A 16665-nucleotide genomic window follows, 5' to 3' on the forward strand; every position below is an offset into this window, starting at 1 on the left:
AATTGTCAAAATCACATGTTAGCCGGTTCAAAATATTTTGATTCGCAGCTTCCCGAATAAATTGACGCGTGTTTTCGCAATGCAATTGGTCAGAAACTGTGTGAAATTGCGAAATTTGTTGATCTTTCAGAGAACATTCACAACATCTCTGAAAACTGAAGTGAAATCCGGTGAAATTGTGCCTGAATACAATGTTTCTTATCTTCTTGATCCTGAAAATCTCCCCGAAATCACAGCCAACATTTCTCGCCGGAAGGGTGTTGGAGACATTCGGAAAGCCCATGAGCTAGCCAGGAGATTGAAGGATAGCAGAGATCCAGCGACGGAGATTCAATTACATGAAGAATTAGGGAGGATTCCCAACAACACTCATCCGGAAGTCGTTAATTATGGCGACGAAGCCAAAGTCCTGCAGATGATCAATGAGAAGAGAAACTTCTCATTCAAACCACATCCATTTGCGACAATCTGCCAAAAGAATAATCTTCTGAGAATGGAGAAGTTAGGGAATTTCTCTGGCCACAAGAGTTACTACCTAATGGGAGACTTGGCAGAGCTCGTAAGAACATTTCGGATTAAAATCACAGCATTATAATTTAAAAATTCTGTGTGATTTGCAGGAACAAGCGCTGCTTCAGTACACAGTGGATCGACTGACAAATCATCAATTCGAAATGATCAACGTGCCTGACATTATTCCTGCCCAGATGATCGAGGGCTGCGGCTTTACCACCACTGGAGAGAGGAATCAAGTGTACAAGCTCAGCGAACCACCACTGTGTCTCTCAGGCACTGCCGAAATGGCTCTGGCGGGCTTCTTTGCCGGACAGACACTGCAGGAAGACTCGTTGCCAAGGAAAGTGATGGCTGTATCCAGATGCTATAGAGCAGAAGTATCTGGACTGCAAGAGGAGCGCGGAATCTATCGAGTTCACCAGTTCAGTAAAGTGGAAATGTTTGGAGTGGCTAATCCTAATGCCTCCGATGAGCTCCTCGAGGAGTTTAGGTGAGTGTGACTGGTGGCTATGCCCAAAATAGAGGGACTACTATTAACAATTATGCCTGAGACCTTGAAAGGCAATTTAATCAATTGATTATTATGGACTGAGATATGCAAAAGAGTCAGTTGCGACTCAGCACTGGTCAAATTCGGACGCGGTCAATATGTTTTTCACTTTACTTCTGATTCTCTGCGGCCTTGTGTATTTGTGGCAAAAGTGGAATTATTCCTATTGGCAAAGGAAAGGAGTGCCAGGACCGAAACCGACATTTTTTGTGGGAAATCTTGGCGCAATAATTGCACAGAAGGAACATAGTGGATTAGTAGCTGATAAGTGGTACAAGTAAGTTATAGAAATGTTCTATGTACTGGCAAAAAGTCGTAAATTAATCAATTTCAATTGACAGTGATTACCCAAATGTTCCCTATGTTGGCTACTATAAAACCTTTACACCTGCAATTTTGCTGCGAGACGTTGAAATTGTGAAAAATGTACTGATTAAAGACTATTCTTCATTCAGCGCAAATGATATCGCTGAAGTTAATGACCCAAATGAACTCTTAGCTGATAATCCATTCGGCATAAGAGATGAACAAAGGTGGAAGCAGAGTCGTGCGATAATGTCTCCAATGTTCACAACGACTAAAGTAAGTCTTTATTGAGATTTATAGTCATTTCTGTTAATACTATACGTCATTCTCTTTCAGCTGAAAGGCATCTTTTCGAGCATTCAGGCATCTTGCGATAAAATGAAAAAGTACATCGATAGACAAGGATCTTCTAAGGATATCGATGCCAAGAGTGTAGGACAAAAAATATTAATTGACTTTTTTATTTGAAATATCTCTCAATTTATTTCCAGATGTCTGCAAAATTCACAACTGAAAATGTTGCTGCTTGCGCATTCAGTTTGGATGCGAATTGCTTTGAAGATCCCAAAAGTGAATTTCGCGAGATGGGAAAGAAAATCTTTCAACCTTCGTTCTGGATGGGAATCAAATTCATGGTTATTTTTTTCTTCCCATTTATCATGAAATTCTTCTCTGTGTCGTTATTCACAAAGGAAACTAATCAGTGGGCCAGAAGACTGGTGAGAGAAAATATCTTGTCTCGACAAAATAGGAAGATCAAGCAGGAGGATTTGCTGCAAGTTTTATTGGGCGTTCAGGACAAGTACAAAATGACCGAGAGCCAAATTGCTGGCCACTCAATGTCTTTCTTTGTTGATGGATACGAAACTTCGAGCACAGTTCTTTCATTTGCACTGTGGCAAGTCGGACGCAATCCTGAAGTCCAGGAAAGATTGTATGAAGAAATCGTGAGAGTCCTGGAGAAATACGATAACAGTTTTTCGTACGAAGCGATTAGCGAAATGGAATATCTGGATATGGTTGTCCAAGAGACGCTGCGTTTAAATAGTGCCGGTCTGACTTTGCATAAATCATGCACGAAACCTTATGTAATGCCCAAATTACCCGGACAAAAGGAGCCTGTTGTTCTGGAACCAGGAACTCCAGTTCTTATTCCCATCTATTCGATACATCAGTGAGTATTAACAGAGTTTTTCATGACTGACATAATTCTAAATATTGTTTCTGTAAACATATAGTGATCCTGAGATCTATCCTGATCCTGAGGTTTTCGATCCTCTGCGTTTCACTGAAGAAGAACGTCAAAAGCGACCGAAATGCTCTTACTTGGCCTTTGGCGACGGTCCAAGAATTTGCATAGGAATGAAATTTGCACTTCTGCAGGTGAAATTCGGATTAGCAAGTCTTGTGAAGGATTTCGCCATCACTGAATCACCCAATTGCAAACCATTTGTCATTGATCCACGAGGAATAGTTCTTCAGGCACGCGATGGATTAATTATAAGATTTGAGAAGAGGCATTAGAGAGATTTCCTCTGTGTATATTTTACAGTAGTCGCATACTCTGTACCCAAAAAAAAGATAAAGAGACCGAAACCTTGAACGACTATTTACTTTAATTGCTGAATTCGTAGTGGGAATTGGGCGGATTGGGCGAGACGCAGTGTAAAGATATCTCTTAACGAGTTCGGTTGCGATTAATACAATGTTCTTCACTTTACTTCTGATTCTCTGTGTTCTTGTGTATGTGTGGCAGAAATGGAATTATTCTTATTGGCAAAGAAGAGGCGTTCCGGGACCGAAACCAACATTTTTGGTGGGAAATCTTGGCCCTATTGTTTCCCAAACAGAACATAGTAGAGAGCTCGCTGATAAGTGGTACAAGTAAGTAGTGGAAAATTCTATTATGTAATTTACATTATCTAAATCATAACATTTGCAGAGAGTTCTCAGATGTTCCTTATGTTGGATATTATAAAGCCTTCAGGCCGGCAATTTTGGTGCGAGATATCGAAATCGTGAAAAATATGCTAACTAAGGATTTCACATCTTTCCAAGCCAATGATATCGCTGAGCCAAACAATCCCAATGATTTAATATCTGAGAATCCATTTGTGATAAGAGATGAGCAGAAATGGAAGCTGAATCGAGCAATAATGTCTCCAATGTTCACACCGACTAAAGTAAGTCTTCCAGCAAAGTTTCATGGAAATGTTTACAACGTGAGATTGATTTTCTTCCAGATGAAAGGCATTTTTCCAAGTCTTCAAGCATCTTGCGATAAAATGATCGAATATTTAAGATTGCAGAGCTCAACTACTGATATTGATGCCAAAAGTGTAAGTTAGGTGTAAGTTATGATGCATGATTTAAAAAATTTCTTTTATTTCATTTTCAGCTCTGTGCGAAATTTACAACAGAAAATGTCGGCTCGTGTGCATTCAGTTTGAATGCAAATTGCTTTGAAGATCCAAATAGTGAATTTCGTCGAATGGGAAAAAATATCTTTCAGCGCACTTTCTGGACGGGAATCAAATTCATGGCCTTATTCTTCTTCCCAATTGTCGCTAAGATCTTTTCTATTGCTGTTTTCTCTGAGGAAGCTGAAAAATGGGCCAGAAAACTAGTGAGGGAAAATATCCTGTCACGACAGAATAGGAAACTCAAGCAAGAGGACATGATGCAAGTCTTGCTGGGCGTTCAGGACAAATACAACTTGACTGAGGGTCAAATTGCCGGCCTCGCGATGTCCTTCTTTGTTGATGGATATGAGACAACTAGCACTGTGCTATCATCTGTGCTTTGGCAAGTCGGACGCAATCCTGAAGTCCAGAAAAGATTGTATGAAGAAATCGTGAGAGTCCTGGAGAAATACGATAACAGTTTTTCGTACGAAGCGATTAGCGAAATGGAATATCTGGATATGGTTGTTATGGAAACATTGCGCATATTTGGCGTTGGATTTCAAAAATTATGCACAAAACCTTATGTAATGCCCAAATTGCCAGGGCAAAAGCAGCCTGTCGTACTAGAACCAGGCACGTCGGTTCTAATTCCCGTCTATTCCATACATCAGTGAGTATCAAGAGAACACGTCTTAATGACTGTAATGTAATGTTTCTTTTTGTATGTCCTAAATTTTAGTGATCCTGAGATCTTCCCTGATCCTGAAATATTTGATCCTTTGCGATTCACGGAAGAGATGATCAGTACGCGTCCTAAATGCTCATTTATGCCTTTTGGCGAGGGTCCCAGGATTTGCGTCGGGATGAAATTTGGCCTTTTGCAGACGAAATTCGGACTGGCAAGTCTTGTAAAGGACTTTATCATTACAGAGTCTCCTAATTGCAAACCATTTGTTATCGATCCTCGAGGTTTCATACCAGAAGCGCGCGATGGATTTATCGTGAGATTTGAACCGAGAAACTAAAGAGAGAGAAAAATAGATAAGATAATTTACTTCGTCAGCGAAACCCAAGGCGAAACCTTGAACGTGAATAAAATTTTGGAAGGCAATCATTCGTGCTCTGTTTCTCTTTGAGAACGTACGCAAAGTTGTTCAAGATGTTCCTCACTTTGCTTCTGATTATCTGTGTTCTTGTGTATTTGTGGCAAAAGTGGCATTATTCTTATTGGCAAAGAAGAGGCGTTCCGGGACCGAAACCAACATTTTTGGTGGGAAATCTTGGCCCTATTGTTTCTCAGAAGGAACATGTGGGAGTTTTATCTAATAAGTGGTATAAGTGAGTACTAGGAAGGCACGTTGATTCAAGGATTACATAAATTTCTTGAATTCGTAGAGAATATTCACATCTTCCTTATGTCGGATACTTCAAGTCCTTCACTCCGGCAATTCTTATCCGGGATACTGAACTTCTGAAGAATGTTCTGGTGAAGGATTTTTCATCATTCTTTGCTAATGATGTTGCTATAAATGATGATCCCAATGATCTTGTGCGGGAAAATCCATTTGTGCAGAAAGATGAGCAGAAATGGAAGCAGAGCCGCGCAATAATGTCTCCAATGTTCACAGCGAATAAGGTTTTCACTTCTTATCTGTAACTTACTTCCATGACTTTCATTTTAAATTTGCTTCTGCAGATAAAAGGTGTATTTCCAATTATGCAAACAGCGTGCGATAAGTTGATAAAATACATTGAACGACAAGGCAGTGATGACGTCGACGCTAAAAGCGTAGGTTCAATTTCACAACTCTTATCACAACTAAACAAAATCTAATCAATATATTGCTTTTCAGGTATCTGCTAAATTCACAACGGAAAATGTGGTTTCCTGTGCATTCAGTCTGAATGCGAATTGCTTTGAAAACCCTAAATGCGAATACCGCGAGATGGGAAAGAAAATGTTTCAGCCTTCGTTCTGGATGGGAATCAAATTTATGCTATTATTTTTCTTCCCATTCTTTGTTAAAATAATGACTCTATCGCTCCTGCCGAAGGATGTTGACCAATGGATTAGAAAGCTCGTGAGGGAGAATTTGAAATCGCGACAAAATAAGAAGCTTCCACATGAAGATATGTTGCAAATATTGCTGAGTGTTCAAGACAAATACAACTTATCTGTTGATCAAATCACTGGCCATGCGATTTCCTTCTTTGTCGATGGATATGAAAGTTCAAGCACAGTTCTTTCGTTTGTTCTGTGGGAAGTTGGACGCAATCCAGATGTTCAGAAGAAACTCCACGAAGAAATAGTGAAAGTTCTGGAGAAACACGATAATCAATTTTCTTATGAAGCTCTTAGCGAAATGAAGTACTTAGATATGGTGATTCAAGAGACGCTCAGGCTCAATCCGCCAGCTCTAGCATTGCACAAAACATGTACGAAATCTTATGTGATGCCCACATTGCCTGGACATAAGAAACCAGTGGTTTTGGAGCCAGGAACTTCCGTGCTTGTCCCTCTTTATTCTATTCATCAGTGAGTTTCATACTGAGTGATAGAGAGTTTGTCTTATTAATTTATGTTTTATGCAATTCAGTGATCCTGAGATCTTCCCTGATCCTGAAGTATTCGATCCACTGCGCTTCACCGATGAGGAGATCAATAAGCGACCAAAATGCTCTTACTTACCTTTTGGCGAGGGTCCCAGGATTTGTGTGGGAATGAGATTTGGTCTTATGCAGACAAAATTCGCTTTGGCGAGTCTTGTAAAGGACTTTATCATCAAAGAATCCCCCAATTGCAAGCCATTTGTCATTGATCCGCGTTCATTGATTTTACAGTCGCGAGATGGATTGATTGTGAAGTTTGAGAAGAGAAATTAAAATAAAGCATTGCCGTTAATATTTTGCAGGAATATTCAAGTGGAGCTCTTCAGTGAGTTGGGACTGCACTTCAAGATTCTGGACATGCCTCCGCCGGAATTGGGCGCCCCGGCGTACAGGAAGTACGACATTGAGGCTTTCATGGAGGGCCGGTCAGATTATGGCGAAATCTCCAGTTGCAGCAACTGCACGGATTATCAGGCGCGTCGCTTGGGTATCAGGCTGCCCTCGGGAGATTTCGCTCACACCGTCAATGGGACAGCTTGTGCTGTGCCTCGGATGCTGATAGCCATCCTGGAGGCCTTCCAGAATGACAATGGCACTGTGAATATTCCCGATCCTCTGCGGCCTTACATGTCATTCGACCAAATCTCCCGCCGAAAGGCGATTCCGCAGACGAATCTGGTGAAGAAGATAGAAAATCCAGGGAGTGGGAGTCGAGTGGAGGCTAAGACATAATTTGACAGTGAAAATTCTCGATCAGTTTATTGAATAGTTTGTTAGTGATCCATGAAAATAAACTCATTATGAAATATATCATGTCATTATAAAATATAGCTCATGTCAGTCGGCGTCCCCGGGGCAATAATAGGAATACATGGCGAGATACGATACAAAAAAAAAATAATAATTTGCTGCTATATACTGTCTTGTTGGAGGAACTATTGTCTCACGATGACACATTCAGGAAGTCTCTCCTGGGAATAATTGTCGCAATATAATAAAAAAGTCATATGGAAAGAAAATTGCAAATTAAATTTGAGAATACATGGCATTAAGAGTTGGTTAAAGATGATGATTCTTCCTTCATCAATTTGGAGCAAACTCCAGCGATCAATTATGGGCGAGGCTTTATTGTTTTGCTAGCCGGTGGAGGTATCTTACAAAATCCGGCGGCATCAAACACCGGAAGCAATTCACGAACACGCCCTGGTATGCTTCCATCAATCATACTGCGGAGAGACAGAACAATTAGACACGCATTAGGCATGAATCTCAATCTTAAGATTTTGGGGGAGAATTGTCACTCATTTAGTGCTCTTCGGCTCTTTCGAAGGCAAGTAATCAAGACATTTAATTGGAAATTGTATGATATTTTGGGCTCTACTGGAGCGAAGCAATGCGATAGATTGGAAGCGTGTTAGAAGAAGAAATTGAGAAGCCACTCTAAATGGAAATTTAAGGGGCCATAATGCAACTCATATTAGCCCTTCAACTTTCCATTCGAAGGGACCTTTTGAGCTGTGATCGGCTATGTGCTAGTCTATAGGGCATTACCGTCCTCGCTTGGTGGCGATCCTGGCGCCAGTGAGCGGCAGATTGGCTTCCGTGGGAAAGAAAGTGGCGCCATAGAAGTCCAATCCGTTCTGGAGGAGCGTATTGAATTCCTCAAGAGACGCCAGGGTGATCCTAATTGGTGGCGGCGGACTGTCCTTCTGGTTAGCCACATCCGCGTCATCTTTCACAGGCGGCTTCGGGATCTGCGGCTTGGGCGTTGATGTTCCTGCAAATAGAACGAGAATAGAAGGGATTCCCTTATGCTTGTGCCATCATCTCACCTTCTGTCGGCTGCCCGGGCTTGTCTGACGGATAGTGAATTACCAGCCTCACGACCTCTACGACGGAATTGAAGCGGTACAGAGAGTGCCTCACGTCCTCAACGGGCAGATCCTCGGGCACGTCCAGGACGAAGAGTGTGAATGTCTTTTGCGGACGACACGGAATGGCGACCTTCTTATAGAATCTGGCGCCAGTGACTTTGTGGAAGCCCTTCTTGAAGACTGCCTGATAGTCTTCGGGACTAGAGAATTTAAAGAGGATTCCTGTTGCTGTCTTTGTTAAACTAAAGCACCCCTTGAAGTTCATTTTCTCACAAATCAGCGCCGCACGCTCCATGGATAGTTCGTGAGATGGCGTGAGGAGGAAGGCGCCTGCCAGGAGAGAGTGAGCCTTACTTATCAGAGAATACGCAGCCGAGGAAACATTACCTTTGGCGAGGAAGTTCTGCGAGTCGGAGATCTCCGAGTCGTCGGAATCTTCACTCTTGTCCCTCTTGTCATTCCACAGGACATCGGCAATTTTGGGGCTGCCGATTGTCTTGGTGGTCAGATTGGTATTGCTCCTGTTCCGCCTGAATTCTGTGATATTTTTCTCCTGCTCCACATCCGAGGCATTGCCGATGTACGACATGTCGCCCGCGCTGCACACTCCACAAGCACTCTAGAGATGCGTATCAACCAGTTTTCGGCACAGCACAATTCCTCCTTGTCCACAACTCACCGAGAGATTCTCATGAGAACTGAGAGCCCGTGTGAGTGCGAGGGTACTTTTATAAGATCACCAGCCGTCGCGAGATGCAATTGAACCAGACTCTGATCAGTCCCAATCCTCAGTACAAGCTCTCTCTCTCCATGTGTATCCGACTCTGCGAATTTTTATTACAGCCACGCCGGAGAACAATGCCACATTATCTTCGCATGATTTCCTCCTTGGCCAAATCCTATAAATGGAATTCGCATGTAATTATATAACTGATGATGATTTGTTGACTGTCACAGGGAATTTAGAAGTCTAAAGAGGCGTTTTAATTTACCATCAATTGCCTCAAGATCATACTTTATGTAGCGAAACATCTTCCCTTTGCAATTGATGCCAATGGCAATTGATACAGCCTTCTTTTTGGCAATTTCTCGTTAATCTTGATCTTCACTAACGCTACATCTATTGATCATTATCGCGAGTTTTGTTGTCGCCTCTTTGGGCATCCACTCCCACACTTTCGGTCCCAATGACCCATTGTGGGGAGGAATTTAATTCTCTGTCGATTGTCTCATTGTTAGCGTCAATAGGCTAAATTCCTAAAGAGCAAGATTGACCAGCAAGTTTAAAGAGTGATTGATAAAATGATCTTTTTGACTAGAAGATTCTTTGAACGACTTTTATTCAACCTTAACATTTTATCTCCAGTTTGAGGCATGGGCTGAATTCACTCTAGAAGATTAGAAGCAGAAACAGTGAGAGATGGAAAGATTCCTGAAGAAAATATGTATATATGTAACATCGACGTTCAGTTTCTCGTTTAAAATAAATTTCACTTTTATTCTTTAAATTTCATTGCGTTTAGGAATAATTGTCTTAAATTCGATTACAAATTTTATCTTTTATCACAAGTGATATTATTTATCACAAAATGTGTATATTATATCAATATACTGATGGATTCACGTGGAATCAAGCTGAACGAACCTGTTAAAATCGGAACTTCTCAAAGGACACGACGTGCTGCTTATTGATACACTCGAAGATCCAATCAATCTTTAGGCAAATGCTGTGGTTTCCGGACAGAGAATTTCTGATCTTTTTTATCATTTTTTCCATGATCAAAATGTGCGTATTGCCATCGAAAGTACTGGAGTACGTGCCACCGTTAGTCTCAATCAACTTCCTTAAATCCTGCTCCTGACTATCGCTCAAATTGGTCGAAGAGATCACCAGCCCGAAGAACACTGGCATGCGATGCAAATTGAAGAAGGTATCGATAGCCAGGACACTTTGATGAGTGTGATTCTTCATCCAAACATCATATACCCAGTTTGATCCAAAGATTGTGAGTCCGCTGCTACCCATATTTTTGTACATCTCGAACACATCGAAATTCATCGAGTAAATCGACAGATAAACGCAGTTCTTGTCCTGTTTCTCGAGACAGCAGCCACCCATCCAGCCAATGAGCTTTTCCGCTTCCATACGTTCAGTGGCAGGAAACTCGTGCAGATACACTTGAATATCTTTCATGGCCAGAGAGAAGACGGCTCTTGAGCAGCACAGAGGAATACTGGCGTTCCGGGCAAGGCTGTACCACAAGCAAGGTGTTCCAATAATGCTGCGGAGTTGTAAAGATTGCAATTAGATGAACATGCACCTGAAATATTACAAAGTGATTCTATTCTCTCTTACAGTGCTTTAGAATTTGCCACCAGATGCTCAAATGCAGCCCCGGAAAAGCGTTCGAAGACGAAGACAGTGTTCAAGTGTAGGTTCGTTGTGTCCATTTCCAGGCAATACTCCTCGTCCACCCATTTCAGATTGCTGTCCACGTTCAGATACTCATGTAAATACTGAAAAAGTAAAAGATGGAAGTATGTACAATTATCAGGCAATGAAGAAGCAAATAAACCTCAGCGCAGGATAGTAAATGAAGAGAATCCCTTTTCAAAACATTATTCTGCAGCACGAGGAAGTATTTTGAGTCGCCTTGCAGACGAAACCCCATCTTTTCAGCGAAGGGGAGCTTTGGAAGAAACACGCAAGGAGACAATGTCAAATTCGGACCGTTAGAAAACAGGAAATGTACTAAAAGCCCTAACCGGAATTTCTCTTTTGTTTACAAACATGAAGGGCGTGTGAAGTTGGAAGAAAGTCGGGAATGCGCGCCAATTGATATTGGAAAGTGGGTGCCATAATTCCAGTCATTCAACATCTGTGCAATTTGACACATTCCTTTCCGCATCGCGGCAGTTTATTTTGTGATTTCTTGCTGAAGACAACAATGGAGAGAGAAAGGTACTCCTACCATTTGTAGCCGAAGGTGTTGGCAACTGAATTTCCCTGTGGTTTCAGATTCTCCTTGCTGCTCCTCGAGCCAGGTGAGGTGTACTTTGAGGACTTCTCGGTGAACCTCCTGAAGCCGCTGATTGTGGATGAGAGTCGCCGGATGGGTCGTCTCAAGCTGTGCTCCAAATCTCTGGTGTATGACCCGCGAGATGTGAGTCAGCCCATTGTGAAGATCTCCTTCAAGGACTGCACTGACATCAGCTCGCCGCCCGGATCCCTGCAGATGCGCGAGACGAACGTTCTCACAATCAGGTTTCACGGGGATTTTTCTGCTTGACTCTCTCTCTCTCTGTTCATGACTCATGTTTGTTTTTGCACTCTCTTCGCAGTTGCGATCAGCACATCGAAATGCTGGAGAACAACACAATAGCCCCGTACAAATTTCGGGCCCAAGCCATGCAATTCCTTTTCGAGTTCAACTACGTCCGTGTGGATGATTGTCTCACGAAGATCAGTCAATTGTACAGAGCTTCGAGTTTGCAGGCTTGCGAGCAGAATAGCATGATCGCCACGATTGTGTACTCGAGACACAATCGCCTGAAGTTCGATCTTCTCTGGCTGGAGGATGTATACGAGGAAGTAATCACAGAATTCCAAGTGGACGAAATTACACCTCTTGTAGTGAATCCCGGGCGACTCTTGCTGTCCAGCAAAGCCATCTACTTCCAGCCCTACAACAACGTCCATCCCTATCTTGTGAAGAAGATAAAGTTGTGTGACATCACGGGCTTCCTCCAACGCCGTTTCCTGCTTCGACAAGTTGGTTTGGATATTCAGTGGCGCACTAGTGACAAGGATGATCATCTGTATGTGTCCTTCCGCCGGGACAGCGACAGAGAAGCCTTCTACGAGGCCACGAAGAGACAGAAGGAGTTCACTTATACCGATCCAGAACCGGAAAGCATGATTCTCAAGTGGCAGAACGGTCTCATATCGAATTACGACTATCTTCTGTATCTCAACAGGTGAGAATCGGGTGGAAAAGTCAATGAGACGCACTAATTGCAGTGAGTCAGAGCTATTAAAATGGGATGCACGAGATAAGCGACAGACAATCAATTCAATCAATTATACAGCCAGACAAGAAGATAAGAATGTGTCTCTCTTTTCAGTCTCGCCGACCGCACATTTCAAGACCTAACACAATATCCAGTCTTTCCTTGGGTAATTAGTGACTACAAATCCGACCATCTCGACTTGACAAATCCCAAAACATTCAGGGATCTGAAGAAACCGATCGGTGCTTTGAATCCAGAGCGTCTGGAGCGTCTCTTGGAACGTTTCGACGAGATGGCAGACCCGAAATTCCTCTATGGATCGCACTACTCAACTCCTGGCTTCGTCCTCTTCTACCTCGTGCGGAAGTATCCCAAGCTGATGCTCTGTCTCTGCTATGGGAAGTTTGATCATCCAGACAGGATGTTCAACAAAGTTGAGGAAGTGTTCAACAATTGTCTGAACAACATGAGTGACTTCAAGGAGTTGATTCCGGAATTTTACGACACTGAAGCCAAGGGAGACTTTCTGGTGAACAGCTCCAAGATCAATTTTGGCTGCCGAGCGGACGGAACTGTGGTGAATCATGTAATCTTGCCTGCGTGGGCGAAAAATAGCCCTGAAATCTTCGTGAAGACACTGAGAGAGGCTCTGGAGTCGGAGTACGTGTCGCAGAATCTCCATCACTGGATTGATCTGATGTTTGGCTACAAGCAGCGCGGAGAAGAGGCGGTGAAAGCCAACAACTTGTTCTACCATCTCTGCTACGAAGGAGCTGTGGATCTGGATGGGGTGACAGACATAGCCGATAGACATGCTCTGGAAGTGCAAATCTCAGAATTTGGCCAGGTTCCCAAGCAGCTCTTCACGCGACCGCACGTGCCGCGCGTGGTGACTAACTCCCAAAGCGGTTCGCTGTCGCCCAGTGCTCCCAAGTCGTCTGATGATGAGCTCTTGCCTCTGCTCAAGGAACTCTCACTGCAGGTGAAATACTCAGCGCACAAAGACGTGATTACGTCCGTTGTTGTGGATGGAAAATGTATAATCTCAACGGGAAAGGATGGCGTGCTCAAGTGCTACGACTTTGAGAATCAGAAGCAACTGAGAAGCGTCCCAGTTACATCAATGCCCATAAGTTCTTGCATAAAACTGCCTGGAGTGAACATTGTTGTGTTGGGATCTTGGGACAATTCGATGTAAGACCTTAAGGTGAATTCTGTTTGTTTATTTGGTAAATTTCGCTTTTTTTGCAGAGTATCTTATGATTTGGACTACGGAAGGACTACGAATGTGATCACAGCTCATGACGACGCTGTCTCCTGTCTAGCCTATATAACAAGCCTGGGTCTGGTGGTGTCTGGCAGCTGGGATTGTAGTGTCAAGTAAGAGAATCAGAAGGATTACCACGTATTTTCTGTATTTCTCACATGAACACTCGTTGAATAGGATCTGGAAGGGATTTGACAAGAATTCGCTGCCCTCTTTCCGGATGTCTGACTCCATGAAGGCGTACTTATCCCTGGAGGACAAGGTGGAGTGTCTGGATGCAAAGTGCCGAGACACGAGAATAAGTGTAGCGATAGGCAATGATGTTGGTGAAATAATTTTGTGGACATTAGACTCAACAATTGTGAATAAGTCACCAGATCCTGGCGAAAGCACAACCCAATCTGTGATACTGTCCACGAAATCCTCAATTACGGGTGTTGCTTTCAATGGCAACGCCTCGAAGGTGGCCAGTTGCGACGAAGCGGGCATCTTCCGGGTCATCTACATATCTGACCATCAGATGGGCACTGTGATCTTCCAGAAGGAGCTCACCAGCTCCTTCACCTGTCTCAACTGGACTCTCAGCGAGACGCAAGTGCTCGTGGGCGACGTCAAGGGACAGATCCACGTGTGGGACGTGCGAATTGGGGAGATGTCGCTGGAGTGTGAGACTCACAGTGGCCCAGTTTGGTGCATTACGCGGACGCCAGACAGCAAGAAAATCATCACGGCCGGATGCGACTCCCCTCGAGAGATATGCATCAAAGTGTGGAGTGCAATATATGATAAATCTCCGCTCTTATAGTATTCCAGGGTGCGTCGTGCATGTCGCAATATAGCTTAGTTTTCCTTTTGTATATTATAATCTCGAAAATATACTTAAAAGTATACTTTACATAGTTTGAAAAATGTCATCAATTTGTTGTGGTGATTTCAATAGGTGCTTGAAACAAAATTTCATTGTCTCTCATTTTTCCAAGATGTCGGAAAGGAATTTTCCCGTGAAACTATGGGAAGTGATAAACTCAGAAAATCCAGCCATTGAGTGGGGCGAGTCAGGACAGACAATCGAAATCGATTTTGAGGAGCTGGACAAGTATCTTCAATCTAGTGAGTCGGTGTTTAACATCAAGTCTGTTGATTTTTCACTGAGCCTCTTCAAGTGGGGCTTTCGGCGAATTTTCGATTCGAAGATGAAGACAATTGATGATGAGAATCCTCGAGATGTGTACAGCAATGTCTACTTTAGACGAAACAATCCTAATCTCATCAGTTTGATCTCTGCCATGAAGATCGGGAAGAAGAATCCGGCGATCTTTCTGAAGAATGAACACGTCCAAAGCCGTCGCGAGACAGATCTTTGCTTCAGGATCTTGAAGAGACAGTCAAAGATGGAGAGGGAGCTCAACAATCTGGCCACATGTGCTGCCTTTGAAGTGACCAAGAAGAAGCTGAAAGAGGACACGGGGAAGAAGACAATTCGCACATATCCAATTCAGAACACTTCCTGGCAGGTGGAAACTACTGCAGAGGAAACAACTAACAAGGAAATTGTTGTGGGAGATTTAGCAGGATTCTACGGAAGTGAGGAGACTGAAAAGCTGAGAAACTTCTTCGGACGTTACATCCCAACATATGGCATCCAGGATGCGGACACTTTCCCACCCAGTTTCAGACCTCAAGCAACGTCTTCAAAGATCTGGAACACTCCGCCGCTGGAGAACACAACAGCTGAGACCAATGAGTTGCTGGCAGACACTCAAATTGGAGTGGCGGCTTTCTCAGAAGCCGAAGATATCCCAGACGAAGGCCAGTCAATCAGTACAATTCCTGCAACTGCTGAAACCCACTCAGATGTCTCTGACGTAGTTCGTCAACTCCAGGAGTCCTTCAGCGTGCTGAACAACTAAGGAGCTTTCGTGAATTTCTCTTCAGTATTTATTATAAATGAAATCCTTCAAATTATTGTAGTTCAATTGAAAAGAGATGCTGCTTCCCGATCTACTTCTTCTGCTTCTTCTTTTCCGCCTCCTCTTCCTTCTCCTTCTCAATGATGTTCACATACTTCTCGATCGTCTCCACGTCCAGCATCTGCAGGGGTTCATTCCGGCGCATCACCGCCACTTCGAGAGTCTTCTGGCCGGACTGCACCACCTCGAGGAGAGCCTTGATGGCGAGCTTCACAGCTCCCGCCTCGGTTTCCACCTCTTCGTCTTTGTAGTACTTCTCCAGGAACTCCCGGACAGTCTTTGCAGACCTGCCCGTGGCGTTGGCCTTCCATTCGTAGTAGATCCCTGATGGCTCTGTCTGGTACAGGTGCGGCACGCCATCGTAATCGAAGCCCCCGATCAGGCAGGAGATGCCAAAAGGACGACGGCCGTTGCTCTGCGTGTACTTCTGTTTCAGACTCGCGATGTACCTCGTGATGTACTCCAGCGTCACCGGGTCCTCCACATTGAGTTTGTGGCTCTGGCACTCCACTTGGGCGCGATTGATCAGAATGCGAGCGTCCGCCGTGAGTCCGGCGAAAGCCATCACAACATGACTGTCCAGCAGGCAGATCTTTCTCACTGTTCTCTCCTCCTGCAGCTTGGCCACGGACTTCTTCTCCACGCCCAGCACCACCACATCCTTCCCACGGACGCCCACCTGAGGGAAAATGGGCAGAAATGTGAGATATCCTGCGAAAATGACCAGCAAATTTCCATGGGTTTGAGGTTAGGACACTCACTGCTGTTGATCCCTTCCGCACCGCCTCCTGGGCGTACTCCACCTGCAGCAGGTGACCATCGGGCGAGAACACAGTCACAGCACGATCGTAGCGTGAGGACATTTTTGCAAGATATCACTGAAAACTACGGGAATTGAATAGAAAAGAGATGCAACCAGTCACCGGACAAAATCCCAAAATCATCAACAATGCTCACACACACACACCCAAGTGCCACGGGCGCTCAGTTTCGACTTCGACCAGTAGCCGAGTGTAGAAAAATGACGTCAGGAAGGAAAATGTAATTATATTCAGAGATTGTGAAGGTGGAAAGTCGCAAATGCCTACATAAACCATGGCATGAAGACACTAAATCGAATTATGTTTTTTTCTGTAGTTGTATGAGAAAATTTAAG

General features: G+C 43.7%; 6 protein-coding genes across 7 annotated transcripts; 3 read left to right on the forward strand and 3 right to left on the reverse strand.

The window, feature by feature from the left end:
• Nucleotides 1-25: 25 nt before the first annotated feature.
• On the forward strand, nucleotides 26-7195 carry LOC132262237 (serine--tRNA ligase, mitochondrial). Its single transcript, XM_059761436.1, has 3 exons — nucleotides 26-559; nucleotides 621-1006; nucleotides 6690-7195. Exons 1-3 carry the CDS (start codon nucleotides 80-82, stop codon nucleotides 7117-7119), a joined length of 1296 nt encoding a protein of 431 aa, XP_059617419.1. The 5' UTR covers nucleotides 26-79; the 3' UTR covers nucleotides 7120-7195.
• On the forward strand, nucleotides 1140-6681 carry LOC132263385 (uncharacterized). Its single transcript, XM_059763121.1, has 15 exons — nucleotides 1140-1343; nucleotides 1408-1648; nucleotides 1709-1804; nucleotides 1864-2546; nucleotides 2611-2895; nucleotides 3059-3256; nucleotides 3315-3555; nucleotides 3616-3711; nucleotides 3771-4447; nucleotides 4517-4708; nucleotides 4885-5115; nucleotides 5173-5413; nucleotides 5474-5566; nucleotides 5631-6313; nucleotides 6375-6681. Exons 1-15 carry the CDS (start codon nucleotides 1165-1167, stop codon nucleotides 6658-6660), a joined length of 4422 nt encoding a protein of 1473 aa, XP_059619104.1. The 5' UTR covers nucleotides 1140-1164; the 3' UTR covers nucleotides 6661-6681.
• A 115-nt stretch (nucleotides 7196-7310) lies between the features above and the next one.
• On the reverse strand, nucleotides 7311-8956 carry LOC132262238 (uncharacterized). The gene is made up of 4 exons (XM_059761437.1): nucleotides 8649-8956; nucleotides 8220-8591; nucleotides 7939-8164; nucleotides 7311-7613 (listed from the first exon to the last, which is right to left on the reverse strand). The coding sequence occupies exons 1-4, from the start codon at nucleotides 8848-8850 to the stop codon at nucleotides 7499-7501; spliced, it is 915 nt and encodes a 304-aa protein (XP_059617420.1). The 5' UTR covers nucleotides 8851-8956; the 3' UTR covers nucleotides 7311-7498.
• A 692-nt stretch (nucleotides 8957-9648) lies between these two features.
• On the reverse strand, nucleotides 9649-10987 carry LOC132262268 (DNA topoisomerase 2-binding protein 1-like). 2 transcript variants are annotated; one of them, XM_059761479.1, is made up of 4 exons: nucleotides 10838-10987; nucleotides 10618-10778; nucleotides 9907-10543; nucleotides 9649-9693 (listed from the first exon to the last, which is right to left on the reverse strand). In XM_059761479.1, exons 1-3 carry the CDS (start codon nucleotides 10931-10933, stop codon nucleotides 9910-9912), a joined length of 891 nt encoding a protein of 296 aa, XP_059617462.1. In that variant the 5' UTR covers nucleotides 10934-10987; the 3' UTR covers nucleotides 9649-9693; nucleotides 9907-9909. The 2 variants fall into 2 exon arrangements, with proteins under 2 accessions (XP_059617462.1, XP_059617461.1); XM_059761478.1 differs by lacking the exon at nucleotides 9649-9693 and having other exon boundaries at nucleotides 9781-10543.
• A 161-nt stretch (nucleotides 10988-11148) lies between these two features.
• Nucleotides 11149-14412, forward strand: LOC132261967 (protein FAN-like). The gene is made up of 6 exons (XM_059761045.1): nucleotides 11149-11223; nucleotides 11281-11526; nucleotides 11604-12239; nucleotides 12387-13466; nucleotides 13524-13652; nucleotides 13717-14412. The coding sequence occupies exons 1-6, from the start codon at nucleotides 11210-11212 to the stop codon at nucleotides 14342-14344; spliced, it is 2733 nt and encodes a 910-aa protein (XP_059617028.1). The 5' UTR covers nucleotides 11149-11209; the 3' UTR covers nucleotides 14345-14412.
• Nucleotides 14413-15474: 1062 nt separating this feature from the next.
• Nucleotides 15475-16493, reverse strand: LOC132261749 (proteasome subunit alpha type-7-1). Its single transcript, XM_059760698.1, has 2 exons — nucleotides 16271-16493; nucleotides 15475-16188 (listed from the first exon to the last, which is right to left on the reverse strand). The coding sequence occupies exons 1-2, from the start codon at nucleotides 16370-16372 to the stop codon at nucleotides 15541-15543; spliced, it is 750 nt and encodes a 249-aa protein (XP_059616681.1). The 5' UTR covers nucleotides 16373-16493; the 3' UTR covers nucleotides 15475-15540.
• Nucleotides 16494-16665: the final 172 nt, after the last annotated feature.

Source organism: Phlebotomus argentipes, unplaced genomic scaffold (assembly GCF_947086385.1).
Source record: "Phlebotomus argentipes unplaced genomic scaffold, Phlebotomus argentipes genome assembly contig_15, whole genome shotgun sequence".
Classification (NCBI taxonomy): Eukaryota; Metazoa; Arthropoda; class Insecta; order Diptera; family Psychodidae; genus Phlebotomus; species Phlebotomus argentipes.

What these genes read in the sequence shown, in the direction of transcription:
- LOC132262237 (XM_059761436.1), top strand. Translation starts at nt 80, where the DNA reads ATGCAATTGGTCAGAAACTGTGTGAAATTGCGAAATTTGTTGATCTTT. An exon ending in TGGGAGACTTGGCAGAGCTC is followed by an intron (nt 560 to 620) that starts GTAAGAACATTT and finishes TGTGATTTGCAG; the next exon opens with GAACAAGCGCTGCTTCAGTA. An exon ending in GAGCTCCTCGAGGAGTTTAG is followed by an intron (nt 1,007 to 6,689) that starts GTGAGTGTGACT and finishes AATATTTTGCAG; the next exon opens with GAATATTCAAGTGGAGCTCT.
- LOC132263385 (XM_059763121.1), top strand. Translation starts at nt 1,165, where the DNA reads ATGTTTTTCACTTTACTTCTGATTCTCTGCGGCCTTGTGTATTTGTGG. An exon ending in TTATCTAATAAGTGGTATAA is followed by an intron (nt 5,116 to 5,172) that starts GTGAGTACTAGG and finishes TTGAATTCGTAG; the next exon opens with AGAATATTCACATCTTCCTT. An exon ending in ATGACGTCGACGCTAAAAGC is followed by an intron (nt 5,567 to 5,630) that starts GTAGGTTCAATT and finishes ATTGCTTTTCAG; the next exon opens with GTATCTGCTAAATTCACAAC.
- LOC132262238 (XM_059761437.1), bottom strand. Translation starts at nt 8,850, where the DNA reads ATGTCGTACATCGGCAATGCCTCGGATGTGGAGCAGGAGAAAAATATC. An exon ending in GCAGAACTTCCTCGCCAAAG is followed by an intron (nt 8,592 to 8,648) that starts GTAATGTTTCCT and finishes CTCTCCTGGCAG; the next exon opens with GCGCCTTCCTCCTCACGCCA. An exon ending in ATCGCCACCAAGCGAGGACG is followed by an intron (nt 7,614 to 7,938) that starts GTAATGCCCTAT and finishes GTCTCTCCGCAG; the next exon opens with TATGATTGATGGAAGCATAC.
- LOC132262268 (XM_059761479.1), bottom strand. Translation starts at nt 10,933, where the DNA reads ATGGGGTTTCGTCTGCAAGGCGACTCAAAATACTTCCTCGTGCTGCAG. An exon ending in ATTTACTATCCTGCGCTGAG is followed by an intron (nt 10,779 to 10,837) that starts GTTTATTTGCTT and finishes TTACTTTTTCAG; the next exon opens with TATTTACATGAGTATCTGAA. An exon ending in GTGGCAAATTCTAAAGCACT is followed by an intron (nt 10,544 to 10,617) that starts GTAAGAGAGAAT and finishes ACAACTCCGCAG; the next exon opens with CATTATTGGAACACCTTGCT.
- LOC132261967 (XM_059761045.1), top strand. An exon ending in TATCTTCTGTATCTCAACAG is followed by an intron (nt 12,240 to 12,386) that starts GTGAGAATCGGG and finishes CTCTCTTTTCAG; the next exon opens with TCTCGCCGACCGCACATTTC. An exon ending in GGATCTTGGGACAATTCGAT is followed by an intron (nt 13,467 to 13,523) that starts GTAAGACCTTAA and finishes CTTTTTTTGCAG; the next exon opens with AGTATCTTATGATTTGGACT.
- LOC132261749 (XM_059760698.1), bottom strand. Translation starts at nt 16,372, where the DNA reads ATGTCCTCACGCTACGATCGTGCTGTGACTGTGTTCTCGCCCGATGGT. An exon ending in TGCGGAAGGGATCAACAGCA is followed by an intron (nt 16,189 to 16,270) that starts GTGAGTGTCCTA and finishes ATTTTCCCTCAG; the next exon opens with GTGGGCGTCCGTGGGAAGGA.